The sequence below is a fragment of the Siphateles boraxobius genome, unplaced genomic scaffold (genome assembly GCF_051911475.1).
Source record: "Siphateles boraxobius isolate OS27281-9 unplaced genomic scaffold, OSU_SipBor_1 8, whole genome shotgun sequence".
Lineage (NCBI taxonomy): Eukaryota > Metazoa > Chordata > Actinopteri > Cypriniformes > Leuciscidae > Siphateles > Siphateles boraxobius.
The window spans coordinates 37,697,147-37,717,489 of NW_027509208.1; the positions used below are offsets into that span (position 1 = coordinate 37,697,147).

General features: G+C 46.8%; 1 protein-coding gene across 1 annotated transcript; it reads right to left on the reverse strand.

The window, feature by feature from the left end:
- Positions 1 to 19,308: 19,308 nt before the first annotated feature.
- LOC143729493 (trace amine-associated receptor 4-like) lies at positions 19,309 to 20,343 on the reverse strand. Its single transcript, XM_077220782.1, has one exon. It carries the CDS (start codon positions 20,341 to 20,343, stop codon positions 19,309 to 19,311), a length of 1,035 nt encoding a protein of 344 aa, XP_077076897.1.

Consider the following 20,343-nt stretch of genomic DNA (forward strand, 5'->3'; position numbering starts at 1 on the left):
TCTGTGGAAGAACGCTGGGACAGAACTGCTCCTACCCCCACCTCTGACGCATCGACCTCCACCACGAACTGACGTGAAGAATCAGGGGCAACGAGGATGGGAGCTGAAACAAAGCGTCTCTTGAGTTTGGCAAACACAGCCTCGGCTGTATCTGACCACCTGAACGGAGTTCTGGGGGAGGTCAAGGCAGTCAGAGGCGCGGCTAGTTGGCTGAAATTCCAAATAAAACGCCGATAGAAATTGGCGAACCCCAGAAACCTCTGTAGGGCCTTATGGGAATCTGGACTTGGCCACTCTACCACAGCCTTAACCTTCTCAGGGTCCACACGCATTCCCTCAGACGAAATGATGTACCCTAGGAAAGGAACAGACTATGCATGAAAATCGCATTTCTCCGCCTTGACAAAAAGCCCATTCTCTAGCAACCTCTGAAGCACTCGTCGAACGTGTTGCACATGTTCCTGGAGAGATGAGGAAAATATCAATATGTCATCCAGGTAGACATATATAAACTGATCAATCATGTCTCGAAACACGTCATTGATGAGTGCCTGGAAGACTGCTGGGGAGTTGGACAGCCCGAAAGGCATGACCAAGTATTCAAAGTGCCCCCTGGGGGTATTAAAATCAGTCTTCCATTCATCCCCCTCCTTAATGCAAACCAAATGATAAGCGTTACGCAAGTCCAATTTCGTGAAGACGGACGCTCCCTGCAACCTCTCGAAGGCTGAAGACATCAACGGCAAAGGATAAGTATTCTTTACCGTGATGTTATTCAACCCCCGGTAATCAATACAAGGTCGCAGAGACCCATCCTTCTTCCCCACAAAAAAGAACTCCGCCCCCGCTGGAGAAGAGGAAGGATGAATGAACTTGGTTGCTAGAGAATCAGAAATATATTTCTCCATAGCCTCCCTCTCTGGGACAGAAAGCGAGTATAACTTGCCCTTAGGCGGAGACTTACCTGGCAGTAAATCTATAGCACAGTCATAGGGACGATGCGGAGGAAGAGAAGCAGCCCGAGACTTACTGAACACTTCCTTCAGATCGTGGTACTCCTCGGGCACGTTAGACAAATCCCCTGCCTCCTCCTGAAACACAAAAACAGGCACAGACGGACAAGCAGACACCAGACAAGACTTATGACATTCCTTGCTCCACTCAAACACAGCTTTCTGATGCCAGTCCACTCGGGGGTTGTGACGGATCAGCCAGGGATGTCCGAGAACGATGGGTGCCAGGGGTGAATCCAATATGTAAAAAAAAAATAGTCTCTGAGTGATTGCCTGAAGTAATGAGAGTGATGTTTTCAGTGATTAATGAAATGGTGGGAAGTTCCTGACCGTTTAGAGCATGTACTGCAATCTTCTGTGTGAGTGGTTTGAGGGGAATCTGAAATCTGTGTGCAAAAGTGCTGTCCATAAAATTACCTTCCGCCCCAGAGTCCAGAAGTGCTCGACAGTCGTGCTGTTGAACTGACCATCTCAGTCTTACCGGGAGGAGGGTAGATGTGGATGAGGTCTTCTCGGCGGAGATCCCACCCGATAGTAGCCTCATATTTACTATCGGGCTTGGCCTTTTACCGGGCAGTTGTAAGCATAGTGTCCCGCACCTCCACAGTATAGGCAAAGGCCCTGGGAACTCCGCCTTTCCCTCTCCTCCCGGGAAAGCCGAGCTCGACTCACCTGCATGGGTTTGTGATCGAAGACTGGGCTGACCGCGTCCCTGCCGCTGGACCGTTGGCTCTCTACTCCTCCAGGAGGGCGGATAGACAAGACTCTAACTCCGGATCTAATAAGTCGAGCGTCCACCCTCAGAGCCAGCTCGATCAACCAGTTCAACGACGTGGGGAGGTCCAGGGCGTAGATCTCTCTCTGGACGCGGTCAGCCAACCCATGCAGGAACATGTCCCACTGCGCCTCCTCGTTCCAATGACATTCGGCCGCCAGGGTGCGGAACTCGATGGAATAATCCGAGACCGACCTCTCACCTTGACGGAGGACGGCCAACACCCTAGCGGCCTCTCTCCCCACAACGGCTCGGTCGAAGACCCGTCTCATCTCCGGGGAGAGTGTCTGGAACGAGGCACAGCATGGATCTTGATTCTCCCACACTGCCGTTCCCCATAAAGCCGCTTTCCCGGTCAACAAAGTTATAACGAACGCCACCTTTGCCAGTTCATTATTGAATGTCCTGGGCTGCAATGCGAAATGCATAGAACATCTAGTCAAAAATGCTCGACAATATGCAGACTCACCCGCATAGGGTTCCGGAACCGGTAGGCGTGGCTCAGCGGTTGCAGGATTCTCTGGTGGTGTGGGGGGAACCGCTGGTGTGGGGGGCGCAGTGGGAGCCTGAAGACGTTGGAATTGTTGGGTGAGCTTGGACACCTGCGTCGCCAAGGCTTGTATTGCACGACCCGTGTCACCTAGAATCCTCTCTTGTGAGTCCATTCTCCTTACGCTGTGGTGAACAAACTCCTCCAAAGTGGTAGTTGATCCCCCTGCTGCTTCCATAGTACGGTCAGATCGTTCTGTCATGATCGTCAAGCAAAACAGGAAACAATAGCAGGTAACTCAGGTTTATTGGTCAGAAGACACAAACAGATGATTGACACGGGCGTGGACAGATGACGCAGGGACTTTGATGGCCAGCGTGAGAAGTCCATGAAGTGAGAATCCGTGAAGTGAAGAGTCTGTGACGTGAAAGTCCGTGAGGTGAAGAATCCGTGAAGTGAAGAACACGAAACGACAATCCACACCAAGACAACGAACCCACGGGAACACGACGACGGGATAGGCAGGCAGACTGGACAGGAACACCAAACGAGACATCAACCAAACGATCTGATAAAGAGGATGAGAAAGCGGTGAGTATATATAGTGAGATGAGATCGGCTGCAGCTGGTGATGAGATGATGAACAGCTGGAGCGGATCAAGGAATGTCACTAAGTCACACCCAGTACACACGTGCTTTCATACAACAACATAAACACGAGACGAGAAGGAACCAATGGATTTGTATAACGTGACACTGCAGGATTGTCATTTCCACCACCATAATTTCCAACACATACCTTCTTGGGTGGAAATGACATTTATGCTTACACGGTGCAATTCATAGATTGTGTGGCTACATATGTATATTTTATTTATTGAAATGTACAATGCTAATGTATTTATTCAAATATATATTTATTGAAATGCCTTTTCATCTATTTTTAAGATGCCATGGAAGTCAACTGCAGAAAGGTCTCAGTCCTATACCAAAACAGAACCAAACAATCTAATGACTAATGAGATTAATGATTTGTTAAATGGAATTATCTGCTTCAGAAAGTTTCAAATAAATGTCTTCTGTTTTTCTACATGGACGTCCATTCATTGTCATTTCCACAACACCCAGTCATTTGCACCCCCTCATAACTTTTTAAAAAAATATTTATAAAATTCTAATCACTCATTAAAAACTTCTGCATAGTTTATGGGATAATGGTCGACTTAATGTAATAACACATGTAGTTATTTTTCTTAAATGTATCTAACCAATCCAATATTATATTTCAGGTTGTGGTGGATGCTTTGTGTTTGGGCCTCATGACAATTAATTAACTTAATCCACAAATCTATGGTAATTGCAATATAGGTATAAACTGGTAATACTATGTGTGAAAGTGGTCTTACACTGTTAAGAAATGACCTATATCATAATATTTTAAAATAATAATCAAATATTTACATGTGATGGAAATTACATTTGTTCAGTGCGGATAGGAAAATATGTCCAAAAACACCAATTTGTCTTATAATGTAAGTGCGTTCTCTTGTGGATCAATAAACTAGACTAGTTATATTTAACTGTTAGACTGTGACAAATTTGATTTCAACACTTTTTTTCCCCCTCAAGTTCACAAGGCCAAAAGTGCCTGTAGTTGAAGAACCACCCATAAACTTTACATTGCGCAACTAGTCAAACTGATGCCAGATTAAAATGTACGTTATGAAATGAGATTGGAGTAAAAACATGAAGCCTAATTCTAAATTTATATACATGTACACGACAGGAGGATAATAAAACACAGCATGATATACAAGTATCTTATATGAGTGTTTACTCTAATATGGTGAATTTTATAATGTTTAGAAAAGTGTTTACTGTTAAATACTGTGTTTGTGGATAAATGCTCAAACGTTGATATGTATATGTGCAAACAATAATGTTTCATAGTTTAGAGTGGCTCGATCGCTTCAGTAAATGTTCTCTACACGCGCTGTGAGTTTCAGACAGTCGCGCTGTGCATTTGTAAAGCAAAACACGCCAAACAATAGGCTTCATGTTTTTACACCAATCTCATTTCATAACATCATAACGAATGGAAACATTTGAAGTAACATATGATCCATATATTTTTCTCTAGTGTAGTGTTTCTGAAGTGTTAATGTTTAACGAGTTATAGGCCGCCTGCTATAGGCTAGTTATTGTTATTTTATGCAGCCCTACACATAAAATGAACACCAGGTTGGTTGTGCCTTATAGGCATATTTAAGTGTAGCCTACACGTATACCCTACAAGGCACAACCAACATGGTGTTCATTTTATATACAGGTCCTTCTCAAAAAATTAGCATATTGTGATAAAGTTCATTATTTTCCATAATGTAATGATAAAAAATTAAACTTTCATATATTTTAGATTTATTGCACACCAACTCTAATATTTCAGGTCTTTTATTGTTTTAATACTGATGATTTTGGCATGCAGCTCATGAAAACCCAAAATTCCTATCTCAAAAAATTAGCATATCATGAAAAGGGTCTTTAAACGAGCTATTAACCTAATCATCTGAATCAACTAATTAACTCTAAACACCTGCAAAAGATTCCTGAGGCATTTACAAACTCACAGCCTGTTTCATTACTCAAAACCGCAAACATGGGTAAGACTGCCGACCTGACTGCTGTCCAGAAGGCCATCATTGACACCCTCAAGCAAAAATTTCTGAACAAATAGGCTGTTCCCAGAGTGCTGTATCAAGGCACCTCAGTGGGAAGTCTGTGGGAAGAAAAAAGTGTGGCAAAAAATGCTGCACAACGAGAAGAGGTGACCAGACCCTGAGGAAGATTGTGGGGAGAAGGACCGATTCCAGACCTTGGGGGACCTGCGGAAGCAGTGGACTGAGTCTGGAGTAGAAACATCCAGATCCACCGTGCACAGGCGTGTGCAGGAAATGGGCTACAGGTGCCGCATTCCCCAGGTCAAGCCACTTTTGAACCAGAAACAGCGGCAGAAGCGCCTGACCTGGGCTACAGAGAAGCAGCACTGGACTGTTGCTCAGTGGTCCAAAGTACTTTTTTCAGATGAAAGCAAATTGTGCATGTCATTCGGAAATCAAGGTGCCAGAGTCTGGAGGAAGATTGGGGAGAAGGAAATGCCAAAATGCCTGAAGTCCAGTGTCAAGTACCCAGCTAGCTATCAGGAGATTTTGGAGCACTTCATGCTTCCATCTGCTGAAAAGCTTTATGGAGATGAAGATTTCATTTTTCAGCACGACCTGGCACCTGCTCACAGTGCCAAAACCACTGGAAAATGGTTTACTGACCATGGTATTACTGTGCTCAATTGGCCTGCCAACTCTCCTGACCTGAACCCCATAGAGAATCTGTGGGATATTGTGAAGAGAAAGTTGAGAGACGCAAGACCCAACACTCTGGATGAGCTTAAGGCCGCTATCAAAGCATCCTGGGCCTCCATAACACCTCAGCAGTGCCACAGGCTGATTGCCTCCATGCCACGCCGCATTGAAGCAGTCATTTCGCCCGCCGTGATAAGCACGCTCCCCGCCTCAGATGCTGCAAGCACAGTGTTCACTTTACAACACACCGGGGCTCTGCGGCCGCCACTCAGTTGCGGCCAGAGCCCAGATCTCATTTTACCCCTAGCCATTCATGCAAATGCGTGGGCAAATCTTCCCGGGGTATCAGAATGGGTGCTGAACACTATAGAGAGAGGCTATTCGCTGCAGTTCGCTTAACGCCCCCCGCCGTTACACGGCGCGGGTCTAAACTACAGTAAAAAGCGAAGTAGCTCATCTACTTCGAGCCGAGCGAAACTATTGAGCAACGGGGCCATAGAGCCTTTATCTCAAGCTCAGAGCGAAGGGGTCTATACAGCAGATATTTTCTGGTACCGAAAAAAGACGGGGGTCTCAGACTCATACTAGATCTGAGACAGCTGAACATAGTGCTTGTGAAACACCAGTTCAAAATGCTCACGTCCAGGAAAATCCTCGCACAGATTTGCCAAGGGGACTGGTTTCTGTCAATAGATCTGAAAGACGCCTATTTTCAAATACAAATAACGTCACATCACAGGCGATTCTTGAGATTCTAGCTCGATCACACTCAGAGCTCATAGAACACAGGACCATATTACGCGAACACCTCGAGAATCTAGGTCTCACAGTCAATATGGGGCGAAAAGTTCGCTGTCTACCAGTCAGAGAATATCTTTTCTGGGCACAGAGCTGGACTCGCTATCCATGACAACGCGCCTGTCGCCGGAGCGCAGACTGAACATTCAGCGTGCCGCGAAATCTTTCCGCTGCGGCACTATAGTCCCGCTCAAAAGGTTTCAGAAAGTTCTGGGTCTCATGGCCTCAGCATCCTCAGTACTCCAGCTGGGTCTGCTTCGCATGCGCCCGCTGCAGTTATGGCTAAAAGCGCGAGTACCGCCTCGGGCATGGGCCTCTGGTCTGTTTCGCCTCAAGGTTGATCAGAAAAGCGTCCTAGCCTTGAAACCGTGGAAAGCAACCGACTGGTACCAGTCGGGTGTAAACCTGTGAACTCCCTCGAGTGTCACTACGTCTTGGTCCGTTCGGACAACATGTCTGTGGTGGCCTACATAAATCACCAGGTTGGCATCAGTTCCCGAAACCTTCACAGGCTGACGGAACGCCTCCTGATCTGGGCTCAGCACAATCTGCTCTCACTAAGAGCAGCACACGTGCCTGGTCACCTCAATCTGGGACCAGACAGACTGTCCAGAAACAATATTCCAGCGGGGGAATGGTCTCTGTATCTGCAGACAGTCCTGCTGCTGTGGGAGACATTTGGCAGAGCGCAGGTAGACCTGTTTGCATCCCAAGAAAACGCTCATTGTCCAAAGTTTTTCTCCAAGAGCATAGATGCGCTGGCCCACGTCTGGCCCCGCTGCCCGCTCTATGCTTTTCCCCCCGTCTCGCTCCTGCCTCAGGTGTTGGACCGAATCAGGGAAAACGGATGCTCAGTGCTGCTTGTGGCTCCGCTCTGGAAAAACCAGGCCTGGTTTCCAGTTCTCATGCAGCTGACCACCACTGCCCCTGGGCTGATACCGTTGAGGAAAGACCTCCTCTCCCAGGCCAAGGGCTCGATTTGGCATCCTCGCCCGGAGCTGTGGTACCTACATGCATGGGCCATCAACGGGTACCCGTTACCCTCCCGGAAGGAGTGTTAAACACGATCACGCAGGCTAGAGCGCCGTCTACTAGGCGACTCTACTCATCGAAATGGTCTGTGTACTCTGGCTGGTGCGAAGCTCAAGGCTTTTCACCCCCAGACTGACCGAGTTACGGAAGTACTTTCCTTCCTTCAAGAGCTATTGGATAAGGGCAGAACCCCATCCACGCTCAAGGTTTATGTGGCGGCCATAGCAGCGTTTACTAAACCAGCTACTGGCCTGTCACTGGGGAAGGATGATCTGGTCATCCGCTTCCTTAAAGGAGCTAAGAGGCTAAACCCTCCCAGACCCCCTTCAGTTCCCATGTGGGACCTTTCTACGGTACTGGAAGCCATGGAAGGTGCCCCGTTCGAGCCAATCCACCTGTCAGACATGAAACATTTGTTGTTCAAGACAGCGTTTCTGGTGGCTCTTGCTTCAGTGAAGCGTGTAGGGGATTTACAAGCGCTCTCAGTAAGCGACGTGTATGGAGTTTGGGCCAAATGACTGGAAAGTCATACTCAAACTCGGGCACGGATACGTGCCTAAGTCCCTCAACACACCATTCAGGGCTCAGGTTGTCTCCCTGTCTGCCCTGCCGGTGTACAACGAGGAAGAGGATGCGGGCTTCCTGTCAGGGCATTAAGAGCTTACATGTGTTCCGGCTCGTCTGTTTTCAGACAGACTGAGCAGCTCTTCGTTTCATTCAGCGGACTTACCAAAGGGCTGGCCTCTTCGAAACAGAGCCTATCCAGGGGGATAGTTGATGCCATCGCATTGGCTTACACTTCCAAGGGCCTACAGTGTCCTTTGGGTGTCAGAGCGCACTCCACAAAAGGCATGGCCTCGTCGTGGACGTGGTCCAGAGATGTTACCTTGCAGGATATATTTATGGCAACTGGCTGGGCCACACCGTCTACATTTATAAGGTTTTATAACCTAGTGGTTCCCGCCTTACAGGCTAAACTTTTGTCAGTCTAAAAAATCAGTACTGTCTGCCCCGTTGCTTCGGCTCAGAATACTGAAACCGCTTGAGCATCGCTCGCTGATCGTTAAAATTACCCCAGGGGCATTTAATAAGACCCATACTGTTACTCAGTACAGGCTGAATACATTTTTCACCCTGACTGTGTGAAACACTGTTGATGTAGTTAGTTCCTTGAGGATGCTACTTTTTGAGAATGACGCTTCTAGCCTCTCTTCTCAGACTCTCTGTGAGTCCCTGGTGATTATGGACTATATGTGCCCCGGGCACCTGCACTTGGGACTTTGGTGTGGATCCCAGCACGCACGGCGTTTTGCATAGTGTTCCCCTATCGTAAGATAGTATGCAGTACGAGAGAACCTCTCGTAAGAGAATGTACTCGGTTACTAACGTAACCTCTGTTCTCTCTAGATCTTCTCTGGGATCTGACGTCACATGGGGCCTCTCTCGATAGGTTGCTGCAGTTGCCGCAGGGGAGCCAATAGGAACGCAAGCCGTCTTGCCTATGACTAAATTGCTGCTGCAACGCATTTTACATTAGGCAAGGCAAGGCAAGTTTATTTATATAGCACATTTCATACACAATGGTAATTCAAAGTGCTTTACATAGAAGAAATTAAAATAATCAAAATAAATCAGAATAATTAAAACAGTTTAGAATAAAAGATAAAATACAGAAATAATCAAATGAAATCAGAGTAATTAAAACAAAATAAAATACAGTGCAAACAGTCGGACGAACAGTGGCACAGTGCTCATTCAGTAAATGCACAGCTAAACAGATATGTTTTGAGTCTGGATTTGAATGTGACTACTGTAGGAGCACATCTGATCTCTTCTGGAAGCTGGTTCCAGCTGCGGCTGGCATAGTAGCTAAAAGCAGACTCGCCATGCTTAGAGTGAACCCTTGGTATTTCTAGCCGATGTGATCCTAATGATCGTAGTGATCTGTTGGGTTTATATTCAGTGAGCATATCTGCAATGTGTTGAGGTCCTAGGCCATTGAATGATTTATATACCAGTAATAATACTTTAAAATCAATCCTAAATGTAACTGGCAGCCAGTGTAAAGACCTGAGGACTGGTGTGATGTGTTCATATTTTCTGGTTCTGCTCAGAATCCTAGCAGCAGCGTTCTGTATGAGCTGCAACTGTCTTATGGTCTTTTTGGGAAGGCCAGTGAGAAGTCCATTACAATAATCCACCCTACTGGTGATGAAAGCATGCACAAGTTTTTCTAAGTCTTGACTGGAAACAAAGCATCTAATTCTTGCAATATTTTTCAGGTGATAGTATGCTGATTTAGTTATTGCTTTGACATGACTACTGAAACTAAGGTCTGACTCTAGAGACACACCCAGATTCCTGACTTGATTTTTAGTTGTTTGACCCCTAGACTGAAGGTATGCGTTCACCTTGAGAACTTCATCTTTGTTTCCAAACGCAATGACTTCAATTTTGTCTTTGTTTAACTGAAGAAAGTTTTGGCACATCCAATTGTTTACTTCATCAATGCATTGGCAAAGGGAGTCAATGGGGCTGTAATCGTTAGGCGATAGGGATAAGTAGAGCTGTGTGTCGTCTGCATAGCTATGGTAAGCGATTTGGTTCTTTCTCATTATTTGGCTCATTGGGAGCATGTACAGGTTGAATAGGAGTGGCGCAAGAATTGAGCCTTGAGGGACTCCGCATGTCATGGATGTCCATTCAGACTTATGATCTCCAATACTCACATAATAACCTCTCCCTACTAAGTATGACCTGAACCATTTTAGGACTATCCCAGAAAGCCCGACCCAGTTTTCCAGCCTGTCAAGAAGTATGTTGTGATCGACAGTGTCAAATGCAGAACTGAGGTCGAGTAGTACCAGCACTGATAATTTGCTTGTATCAGTATTTAAGCGAATATCATTTATTATCTTTATGAGCGCGGTCTCTGTACTGTGGTGCGGTCGGAAACCAGAGTGAAAATGGTCAAAGTATCCATTTTCAAAGTATCCATATCCAAGTATCCCAAAGGAAAACATTAATTCAAAATTAAGGATAATTTTTGGCTTCAATAAGCGTAAGATATTACGCAGTACGAGAGAACCTCTTCTTGAGAGAACCGAGATTACGTTAGTAACCGAGTACGGTTTTATGACCTTATTTCAGTGACATTTGTTTTTTCACAAACTAGGCATAAATGTCATTATCTCAAAACTAAAAACTTTTACATACATGCTGCTGATATATTACTGTAGCAGAGTTTGTGCTAAATACAGTGTGATAACACTTTAGCCATGAAAATGTCACAAGTAACAGAAATAAGCACAAATGTCAGAGCATGTCGGAACACCTCCAGGACCCAGAAAAAACCTCAGACCCCAGAGGGTTAAATGCCAGTGGAGAAGTAGTGGTGAACATAGTCACTGATGTCAAAGAATAAAAATGACAAAATCAAACCATAAAAAAATATTTTTACAAAAATAAATAAACACTGGACTAACTTTGAGTTATCAACAACCCAAAGGAAAACAAATTGCTACAGCTAGCAAAATCTGCATGAATACATTCAGCAATATAACCCCATCTTTACCTCCCAAGGTCCAGTTTAGACTGTCTTATATAGCCTAGGACAGGCTCATTACACCCAAGACCGTACCAACTGCAGGGGCATCAATATCAAAAAACTTTGTAGCCTAAATATAGGACCATTTAACTTCCAAAAATAAACAAAATAAACTAATTTGGCAACTTAAACTAAATGTAAACACCATAAGACATTTATCCGTACCTACATCACCAAGGGTTAAGTTCCCTTCCCTATTAATAAGAATGGTTTTACCTAACACAAGAAAACGTCTCGGTTACGGATGTAACCCTCGTTCCCTGATTAGGGAACGGAGACGTTCCGTCGGATGACAATGAATGGGGGTTTGGCTTAGAACACCTATCGACTTTGAGTATTACAAAACGAGCCAATGGCAAAGAAATGCCATGGGTCTGCAATGCCATGGGTCTATCTCCGCCTTACCTCAAGGGTATAAAAGGAGGACGCTGGCAATATGCAGATATGTTTCTTCACTGAGGAGCCGAGACTGAATTCAGGCAATCCCCGCGGTACAGCGGAAGTGGCAAGTAGACGGAACGTCTCCGTTCCCTACTCAGGGAACGAGGGTTACATCCGTAACCGAGACGTTCCCTTTCGTTGTCACTCCGAGTTCCGTCGAATGACGACGAATGGGGATACCAGTCTAATCACGCCACCTTCACAGTTGTCTTCCAGTACCCTGCGTAAATCTGAGATCCCTGTCGTAAGACTAGCAAGGACTCCTATTTAACACAGGAAACCAAGGTAAACTGGGGAGCATATCCCATAGTTTAGAGGAAATATGCAAAATATTGCCAGCCCCAATGGGGGGGGGGGGGGACTTAGAGAATACACATATGACCCGAAGTATGCATATGGAGAACACTGGGGTGACCAGCCGCAGGTGGAATATTTCAACCCCAGGGGTGGCAAGGTGGCTTGCCAAGGGAAAGACACATGCTCAAAGAGGCTTACAGTGGAAATACACATGTGGGGGTTGCTCCGGAGAGGGACCATGCACCCGGGGAGGCACCTAGCCGATGCTCAGGCAAGAGACACTGGCGCCGACGTCAGGAGTGCAGGAGGAACTCAGGGCTTTCGGAGAAGCTCACCTGAGGAGAAAATCTCATGTATCCAGTCCGTAGAGTGGAATGGCGAGCAAGCGAAGACACCTGAGTGGGTCCAATACTAGCTGGTAGAAGCAAGTACATGAGAGGACACTGGCTCCACTCAGAGATTATAGAATCTGGCGAATGAGTTAGGTGTCGCCCAGCCTGAAGCTCTGCAGATGTCTGTTAGCGAGGCGCCATGTGCTAGAGCCCAAGAGGACGCCACACTCTGGGTGGAGTGGGCGGTCACACCAAGGGGGCACGGTCGACCTTGCTGCTGGTATGCCAAAGCAATGGTGTCCACTATCCAGTGAGACAACCTCTGCTTGGAGAGAGCCTTTCCCTTCACCTTCCCACCATAACAGACAAAGAGGTGATCTGAGGTCCTGAAACACTGCGTTCTTTCTACATAGGTGCGGAGAGCACATACTGGACAGAGAAGTGCCAAGGCTGGGTCTGCCTCCTCCGAGGGCAGCGCTTGCAGGTTCACCACCTGGTCCCGGAAGGGAGTGGTAGGAACCTTGGGCACATATCCAGGCCGGGGTCTCAGGATCACGTGAGAGTAAGCCGGCCCGAACTCCAGGCACGCTTTGTCAACGGAGAATGCGTGCAGGTCCCCTACCCTCTTGATAGAGGCCAGTGCAACCAGGAGCGCTGTCTTCATCGACAGGAGCTTAAGCTCCACTAATTGCAGAGGCTCAAAGGGAGCACTCTGCAGTGCAGTTAGAACCACCGCAAAAGTCATGGAGTGCGGCAATAGCGGCAACATAGACTTTGAGGGTGGAGGGAAACAGCCTTCGCTCCAAACCTTCTTGAAGCAAGGAAAGCACGACACCGACCGAGCATCTCCGGGGGTCTTCTCGGCGAGAAGAGCACCAGTTGACAAAGAGGTTCCACTTCAACGCGTAGACATGTCTCGTGGACGACGCTCTAGCGGAAGTGATGGTAGCCACCACTGCAGGTGGTAGGGTACTCAAACCTGCCTGGTCCCGCCCAGGAGCCACACGTGGAGGCTCCAAAGATCGGGACGAGGGTGCCACAGGGTGTCCCGTCCCTGAGAAAGAAGGTCCTCCCTCAGAGGAATGGGCCAAGGAGGTGCTGTCGCGAGGAGTATGAGTTCGGAGAACCAGGTCCGGGTGGGCCAGTAGGGCGCAACCAGAAGGACCTGTTCCTCAACCTCCTTGACTTTGCGCAAAACCTGCGCAAGAAGGCTCACTGGGGGAACGCATATTTGCGGCCCCGCGGCCAGCTGTGTGCCAGTGCATCCGTGCCGAGCGTGCCCTCGGTCAGGGAATAATACAGGTTGCAATGGGTCGAGCCGTGAGAGGCAAACAGATCTATCTGTGCGTCCCCGAACTGGTCCCAAACCAGCTGAACCGACTGGGGATGGAGTCGCCATTCTCCAGGGAGGGGCTGAAGCTGTGAGAGCTCGTCGGGTGCACAGTTCAGGACTCCGGGAATGAAAATGGCTCGAAGCAACCTCAGATGCTTCTGACTCCATAAGAGGAGGTGGCGGGCGAGTTGCGACATACGGCGCGAGCGTAGACCACCTTGACGGTTGATGTACGCTACTGTGGCGGTATTGTCTGATCAGACTAGTACTTGTTAACCCCTGAGCAATGCCCGGAAGCGGTGCAGGGCAAGGCGTACTGCCAGCAACTCGAGGCAATAGACATGCCATACTGCTCAACACTACGTGCGAGAATCACTGAGCTTCAGGAGCAACCTTGCTCAACAGCTAAGTGTGAAGAAATTCACTGAACTACAGGAGCATTTCTGCTCAACACCTGGTGTGATAAATCTCACTGAATTTTTCAGGAGCATTTCTGCTCAACATGAGAGTGTGACAGCATGTCCGTTGTGCATGGCGCCCCAGCCCGTGGAGGCATCTGTTGAGACAACAACATGCCGGGAAGCTCGTTCAAGGGGCACTCGGACCCGTAGAAAACTGAGGTTCAACCACGAGGTGAGTTCTGACGGTAGGTCGGAGTAACTGGTACTCGGAGGGTGCCTTGTTGCCATACCCACCTCGGGACTCGGTCACGAAGCCAAAGCTGAAGCGGTCTCATATGAAGCAATCTGAGCGGCGTACCGCGGCTGCAGATGCCATATGCCCCAGGAGCCTCTGAAAAAACTTCAGTGGAACCACACTCTTGCGCTTGATAGTCTCAGGCAAGTCAGCAATGGCTGAGTGGAGAAGGCGACCAAGTCCATACAGAAAAAAGAGCTCCTCTGCCGGGGCAAAGTTTACTCCTTTCCCAGTTGACCTGAAGGCCCAGATGAGCTAGGTGCCTGAGCACTGGGTCCCTGTATTCGCACACCTGGTCTCAGGAGTGAGCTTAAGACAGGCAGTCACCGAGATAGTTTGGGATGCGAACCCCGTGTTCCCATGGAGGAACAAGGGCTGCCTCAACAACCTTGTGAAGGCGCGAGGAGACAGGGCTAGCCCGAATGGGAGAACAGCATACTGATATGCGCGCGCCCTGACAGCAAACCGTAGGTATGGTCTGAGTCAAAGGAGAACGGAGACATAAAAGTCGGCGTCCTTCAGTTTGATCGCTGCAAACCAATCCTGTGGCCGCACACATCCAGAAATGCGTTTGGCCTGGAGCATCTTGAACGGCAGCCTGTGAAGGGAGCGGTTCAGATGCGTAGGTCCAGGATTGGCCGTAACCCACCAGACTTCTCCGGGACAATGGGGTAGGGGCTGTAAACCCAGACCTCATTTCGACTGGAGGGACAGTCTCAATCGCACCCTTCTCCAGTAGGGTAGCAACCTCCGCTCTCATGATAGGGCATAGCCATCGACTAAAGTGGAGCGGACTCCCCTGAAGCGGGGAGGAGACCGTGCGAACTGAACAGATAGGGAAGCTCTAGGCAGGCTCCCAACTGTGCCAGCGGCGTAAAAAACCACAGACGTCCCCCCGGTGGTGCAGCGAAGCGGAATGACCGGCCCAGACGTGGACGGCATAGCGGCCCGGTGTGGGGGCAAGGTCATAACCGCACCCTGACAGAGGAGGCCAGGGAAGGACCAGCGTTCCACGGGGGCCTGCTCTGTCAGGGGTCTGGCGACAGAGGGGGACAGGGGCGAAGCGGTCCGTGGACGGCCCACCGTGTTAACCGCCTCTGGGACAGAGGGGGACGAGGAGAGCACGGCTTGTGGGCGGCGCTCTGTGTCGTCCGAGAACTCTGTATGCTCAGAGACGAGAGAGTCAGCTCTTTCTGAATAAGGATTCTTCCCCAACCCTCCACCGGGGAAAAGAATGGCCCTGCTACCAACTCCTGGTAAGAACTCTCATCTCTGAGCAGCCCATCTCATAACTGCCGCTTAACCCGGCGTTTAGCGGGGGGCGGGGCTGGAGAGGGCTGTGGCATCCCCCCTACAGTCTTCCAGAGTCAAGTCCGGTTGAACGGGCGGGGTTGGAACCGTGGGAGGGCGCCTTCGGCGGTGGGCAGACTGAGGGATCTGAGCGGACGGCGGGGCCGTCGGGCAGAATAACCTCAATTTGCTCACGGGCGGTTGAGAACTGTTTGGCAGAAGCACTCAACCGCACCGCCGAAGAGGCCGACCTGGGAGATGGGGGTGTCGAGCAGACGGGTCCGCCCGACATCGTGCACATCAGACCGATCAGCCCCAGAATGGTGAACATCTCCTGACTCCGAGAGCGTACGGCCACTTTCGTCGCTCGGAGACCAAGGTCAGTGGCGGCGCGCAGCCCACTGAAGAGCCTCGGGTCAGTCCCGCCCTCCAGCATGTCCATGAGCATCTGGGTCAGGTAGACCAGCAGAACGGTCATGGGATGCAGTGAGGCGGCTGCCTGTCCTGTGGCACTATAGGATTTCGCCAGAGATTAGTGTAGACGAAAAGCACTACAGGCTTTGGACGGGTGCTTAGGATTGCGCCGGGAAGCACTCTGAGGACACAGTAGCATGGCAACAGAGCGTTCAACCGGGGGGACCTCAGTGTACCCAAGGGCAGCGGCCCCTGAGGGGAGGAAAGGCGGATGAGACCAACGAGCGGACCCGTGATCTCATCATGCACGTCCGGGAGGAAAGATATTGGGGTTTGCCGTGGACGCGGGTCGGCGGCCTCACCCAAAAACCAATCGTCCCGGGAAAGCATGGCCGTCATCTCCGGATCAGACTCAGGCACAGCCGTATGCACACCAGAGGGTGGCAGCTGTGATGAGTCATCATTTCCAGAAGAATCAAGCCCACCTAGTGATGCTGCTACAGACACAGCATCATCCTCTGTAGCTTCAAATGAAAACACACGGGCCACCTGAGGGTAGACTCGTGGAATCATCAGTTCGCTAGCGGGCACCGTCATTAAAGAGGGGGGCTGGGGTCGCGGACACAGAGTCGGCGCCTTGTTCCAGACCAACACCCTCAGGTCACCCTGGCCACCAGCCGAAGATCGGGGGGTGGATGAGGGGACTCTCACTCTTGCGAGTTCACCGAGTCTCGACCTATATATGACGCGATGATCACGTTCCCAGAGAGAACATGAGTCATCCACGAGTGGTGTTCAAGCATGATCAAAGCCCAAATACACTAGACAGCGCTCGTGCCCATCAGAGTCCGATACCAGACCGTTGCAACCAGAAATGCACGGGCGAGCAGTCTTTAAAAAGACGTGCCGCGTTCGAGCTCTTTTATGAGAGGAGAAAAAAACTCCGATGTTGAAGCGCACAGGGAGACACACACACACTGGCAGATCATTGCACAGATCAGCAGGAACTGTGAGCTCGCTGCAGATCGCCGTCACACCTACACCGGAGAGAGAAGCTCGTCTCGTGGAGCGAAGTCAAAGATGACTGTGGAGTGAAGAAATACTCTTGGCTCCGAAGCGAAAACATATCTGGATATTGCCGCCGTCCTCCTTTTATACCCACGAGGTAAGGCGGAGATACGCTATGCAAATTCCGCAGACCCATGGCATTTCTTTGCCATTGGCTCGTTTTGTAATACTCGAAGTCGATAGGTGTTCTAAGCGAAACCTCCATTCATTTGTCATCCGACGGAACTCGGAGTGACAACGAAATGGAAAGGGAAGTTGTGTTCCCGACCCCTCCTTTGAGGAGTCACAGGAACAGGATATGGTGAGTAGACAGCATGTGGGGTAACTGTTTTCCATGTAGGGATAAATACAGATTTAAAATAATAACAAAAATGCATCACTAACTTGTCTCTGTGTGGTTAATTGGGGAAAAAATGCATCTATGGGCAACTATAATAGACATAACACGTTGGATGACTGCTGATATGTGCACCTATCTACAATCAACTCAAACATCATATCTTTAACTTATTATAAATGCATGTTATAGAATAATGAACCAGATTAAACAATTATTTTATAGACCTAATAAACTGTACCATAGTCAACAGAAACACAAAACCATTTATAACAAAGGTAAAGAAACATAAGCCCACAAACAGTTTATAAAGACTTCACATGCTGTCATTATCAAAGTTTTGAATACTCGCTAAGACCTGCATTTTGACAATATTTTGTGTGTATTTGACTGTTTAAGCGCAATAAGTAAAAAAAAGAACTCAATTTAGTACAAAATATGCAAAAATTAGTAGAATTATGTACAATATGTGCAATCCCACGCCAAAATTCAAGCCCTGTAACACCAACAATATACATCTGGACCAAATAAAGGAGTGAGTGACGGGAGGTGGGTTTGTGTGCCAACTTGCTGTCGGAGAGATGAGAGAGCGAGAAAGCTAAGCTGATATTGTGTATCTGTTCTGTGGAAAATTTATATTGGAACCATTTCAGATATTTCAGCATCGATGTGTAAAAATCTATATTTTTGACACTACATTGCACTTAGTTTATTATTTCAGATTCCTTTTTGAAAGACTACAATTGAAAAATGTATATATTATCAACCATTCAACCCGCTAAAGTGGATTGACTTCTTTACAGGCCCCTGCTGAAATCCACCCGCATTTGATGGGTTGGCAAGTGTTAATGTCAAGCCTGGACTATAATCTATGAATGTATAATGTAAACAGGTCAGGTTTTTCCCTCTAAATAAACAGTAAGCATTCAAAGTAATCTCTCAGTTAAAATTATGTCATGAAACTAGGAATTGAAAATTGTTATAGTTGTATATAGAATATAACTGTCTCACTGAAGAACACTGTTGCCGTTGTGAAATATCTCATATACAGTATGTACTGCATATTTTGCCTACATATAAATAATTTTGTGTATCATATAAAGAACGTTTTCTTTGATTTTAACCTCTCTCCAAATGGGATACACAGAATATTTTGAAACCCATTATAAATTAAAGTCATTATCAGATATATATTTGTAAATTAACATTTTTCAGCAATTGTTTACAACATTTGATCTTCCATAAATGTCAGTCATTACACACACACACACACACTTTCACACACACACACACACACACACACACACACACACACACACACACACACACACACACACACACACACACACACACACACACACACACACACACACACCTACCTTGGTTATGATGCAATGTTTGTGTTTAGTCCAGAAAAGTACCCAGGAGACTTATTATCATTTCTCAATTTTAATGACGGTGTGACTCTCAAAGGTCAAAATTTGTTGAAAATTATTTAGCCAGTTTTATTTTTATCCAGATTTTACATCCAATACCTCAACTATCATTTATAAAATAGAAGTGTTCATTGACCTTGATTTACATTTTCTTCCTAAAGAAGAAATCTAATTCAATAGAAAAGACTGAAAGCCCCTTCAACAGCATTATGACAGGCCAAGAATACATTTTATTACGGAGTTCAAGAAAATCTTAAATAAGTAAAACATTTAATCATACACTCTAAAAAATGCTGGGTTGTTCTTTGCGTCAAATATGGACAAACTCAACTGCTGAGTTTAAAAATGGAATTAAAAAATTTAAAACAACGGTTAGGTTTGTCAATATTTGACCCAAACATTGAAACAAGTATTGGACAAGTGGGTGATACAACTACAATAAAATCTTTATTCTAAAGGATGAAATATTATTATTAAACCTGCACATGTGCAACATTATATATATATATATATATATATATATATATATATATATATATATATATATATATATATATATATATATATATGTCAGGTAAAGTTAATATAATTTCTTATTCAAATGTCAAGGTGTGTGACTCACTGATGCCATATATATAAGTGTATATGAGAATCTTAAAGGCTTTCTGAAAGCGTGGATAGAAAAAACCATAGATCAATGGGTTACAAGTGGAGTTAAAGTATCCAAACCAAACCAAAGCATCAAAAACATCACCAGAAGTCACAAAATTGAGGAAAGGATCAACAGCAGTGGCAGTAAAAAAAGGCAACCAGCAGAAATAAAAAACACCCATGACAATGGCCAGAGTTTTTGCTGCTTTTCTCTCTCTCTGTGAAGAGGTTTGGCAATTACTGCCTACAGTGGGGGCAACAGACACTTTCTCTGACATAACCTTTGCATGTTTTTTCACAACATTAAAGATGCTCAAGTACAGAGAGCTCATGATAGTTCCTGGAATTAAAAACACAAAAAGTGCACAAATTAAACCCCATTCTTTGTTAAAAAAAAGAACACAGCCACCAAAACAAGAAATCTGCAATATAATTTCTTCCAAACCAACGTTGTTTACCCCTGTAAACACAACAGCAAAACTGTACACAAATGAAAACAGCCATGTGAAGGTAATAAAAACAGCCACAGTGTTGTTAGTGACCCTCATTTTGTACCTTAAAGGATCACAAATGGCCCAGTACCTGTCAATAGCTATTAAACTGAGATGCAGTATGGAAGAGATACTGAAAGTCATGTCCAAACTTGAATGCACTTTACACACAAAATCTCCCAGATACCAGCAGCCTTCAACAGATCGCACCATGCTGTACGGCAAGACCAAAGAGCCCAGCAGACAATCACAAGCTGCCAGCGACTGAACAATCATGTGAGTTGGAGACTGTAGATATTTGAAGTGAGAGATAGAGATGATGATCAGCAGGTTCCCAAAAACTGTTGTGAGGATCATCAGCACCATGAAAACATACATTGCCACTTTAAGGACCATAAGACGATGAGGTCTTGGACAGGAGTCCGGCAGGAGTGGATAGCAGAGAAGCACATTCTCAGAGTGAATGTCAGTTTCATTTGAAATCAT

Coding starts and splice junctions, on each gene's coding strand:
- LOC143729493 (XM_077220782.1), bottom strand. CDS start 20,343: ATGATTTCAAATGAAACTGACATTCACTCTGAGAATGTGCTTCTCTGC.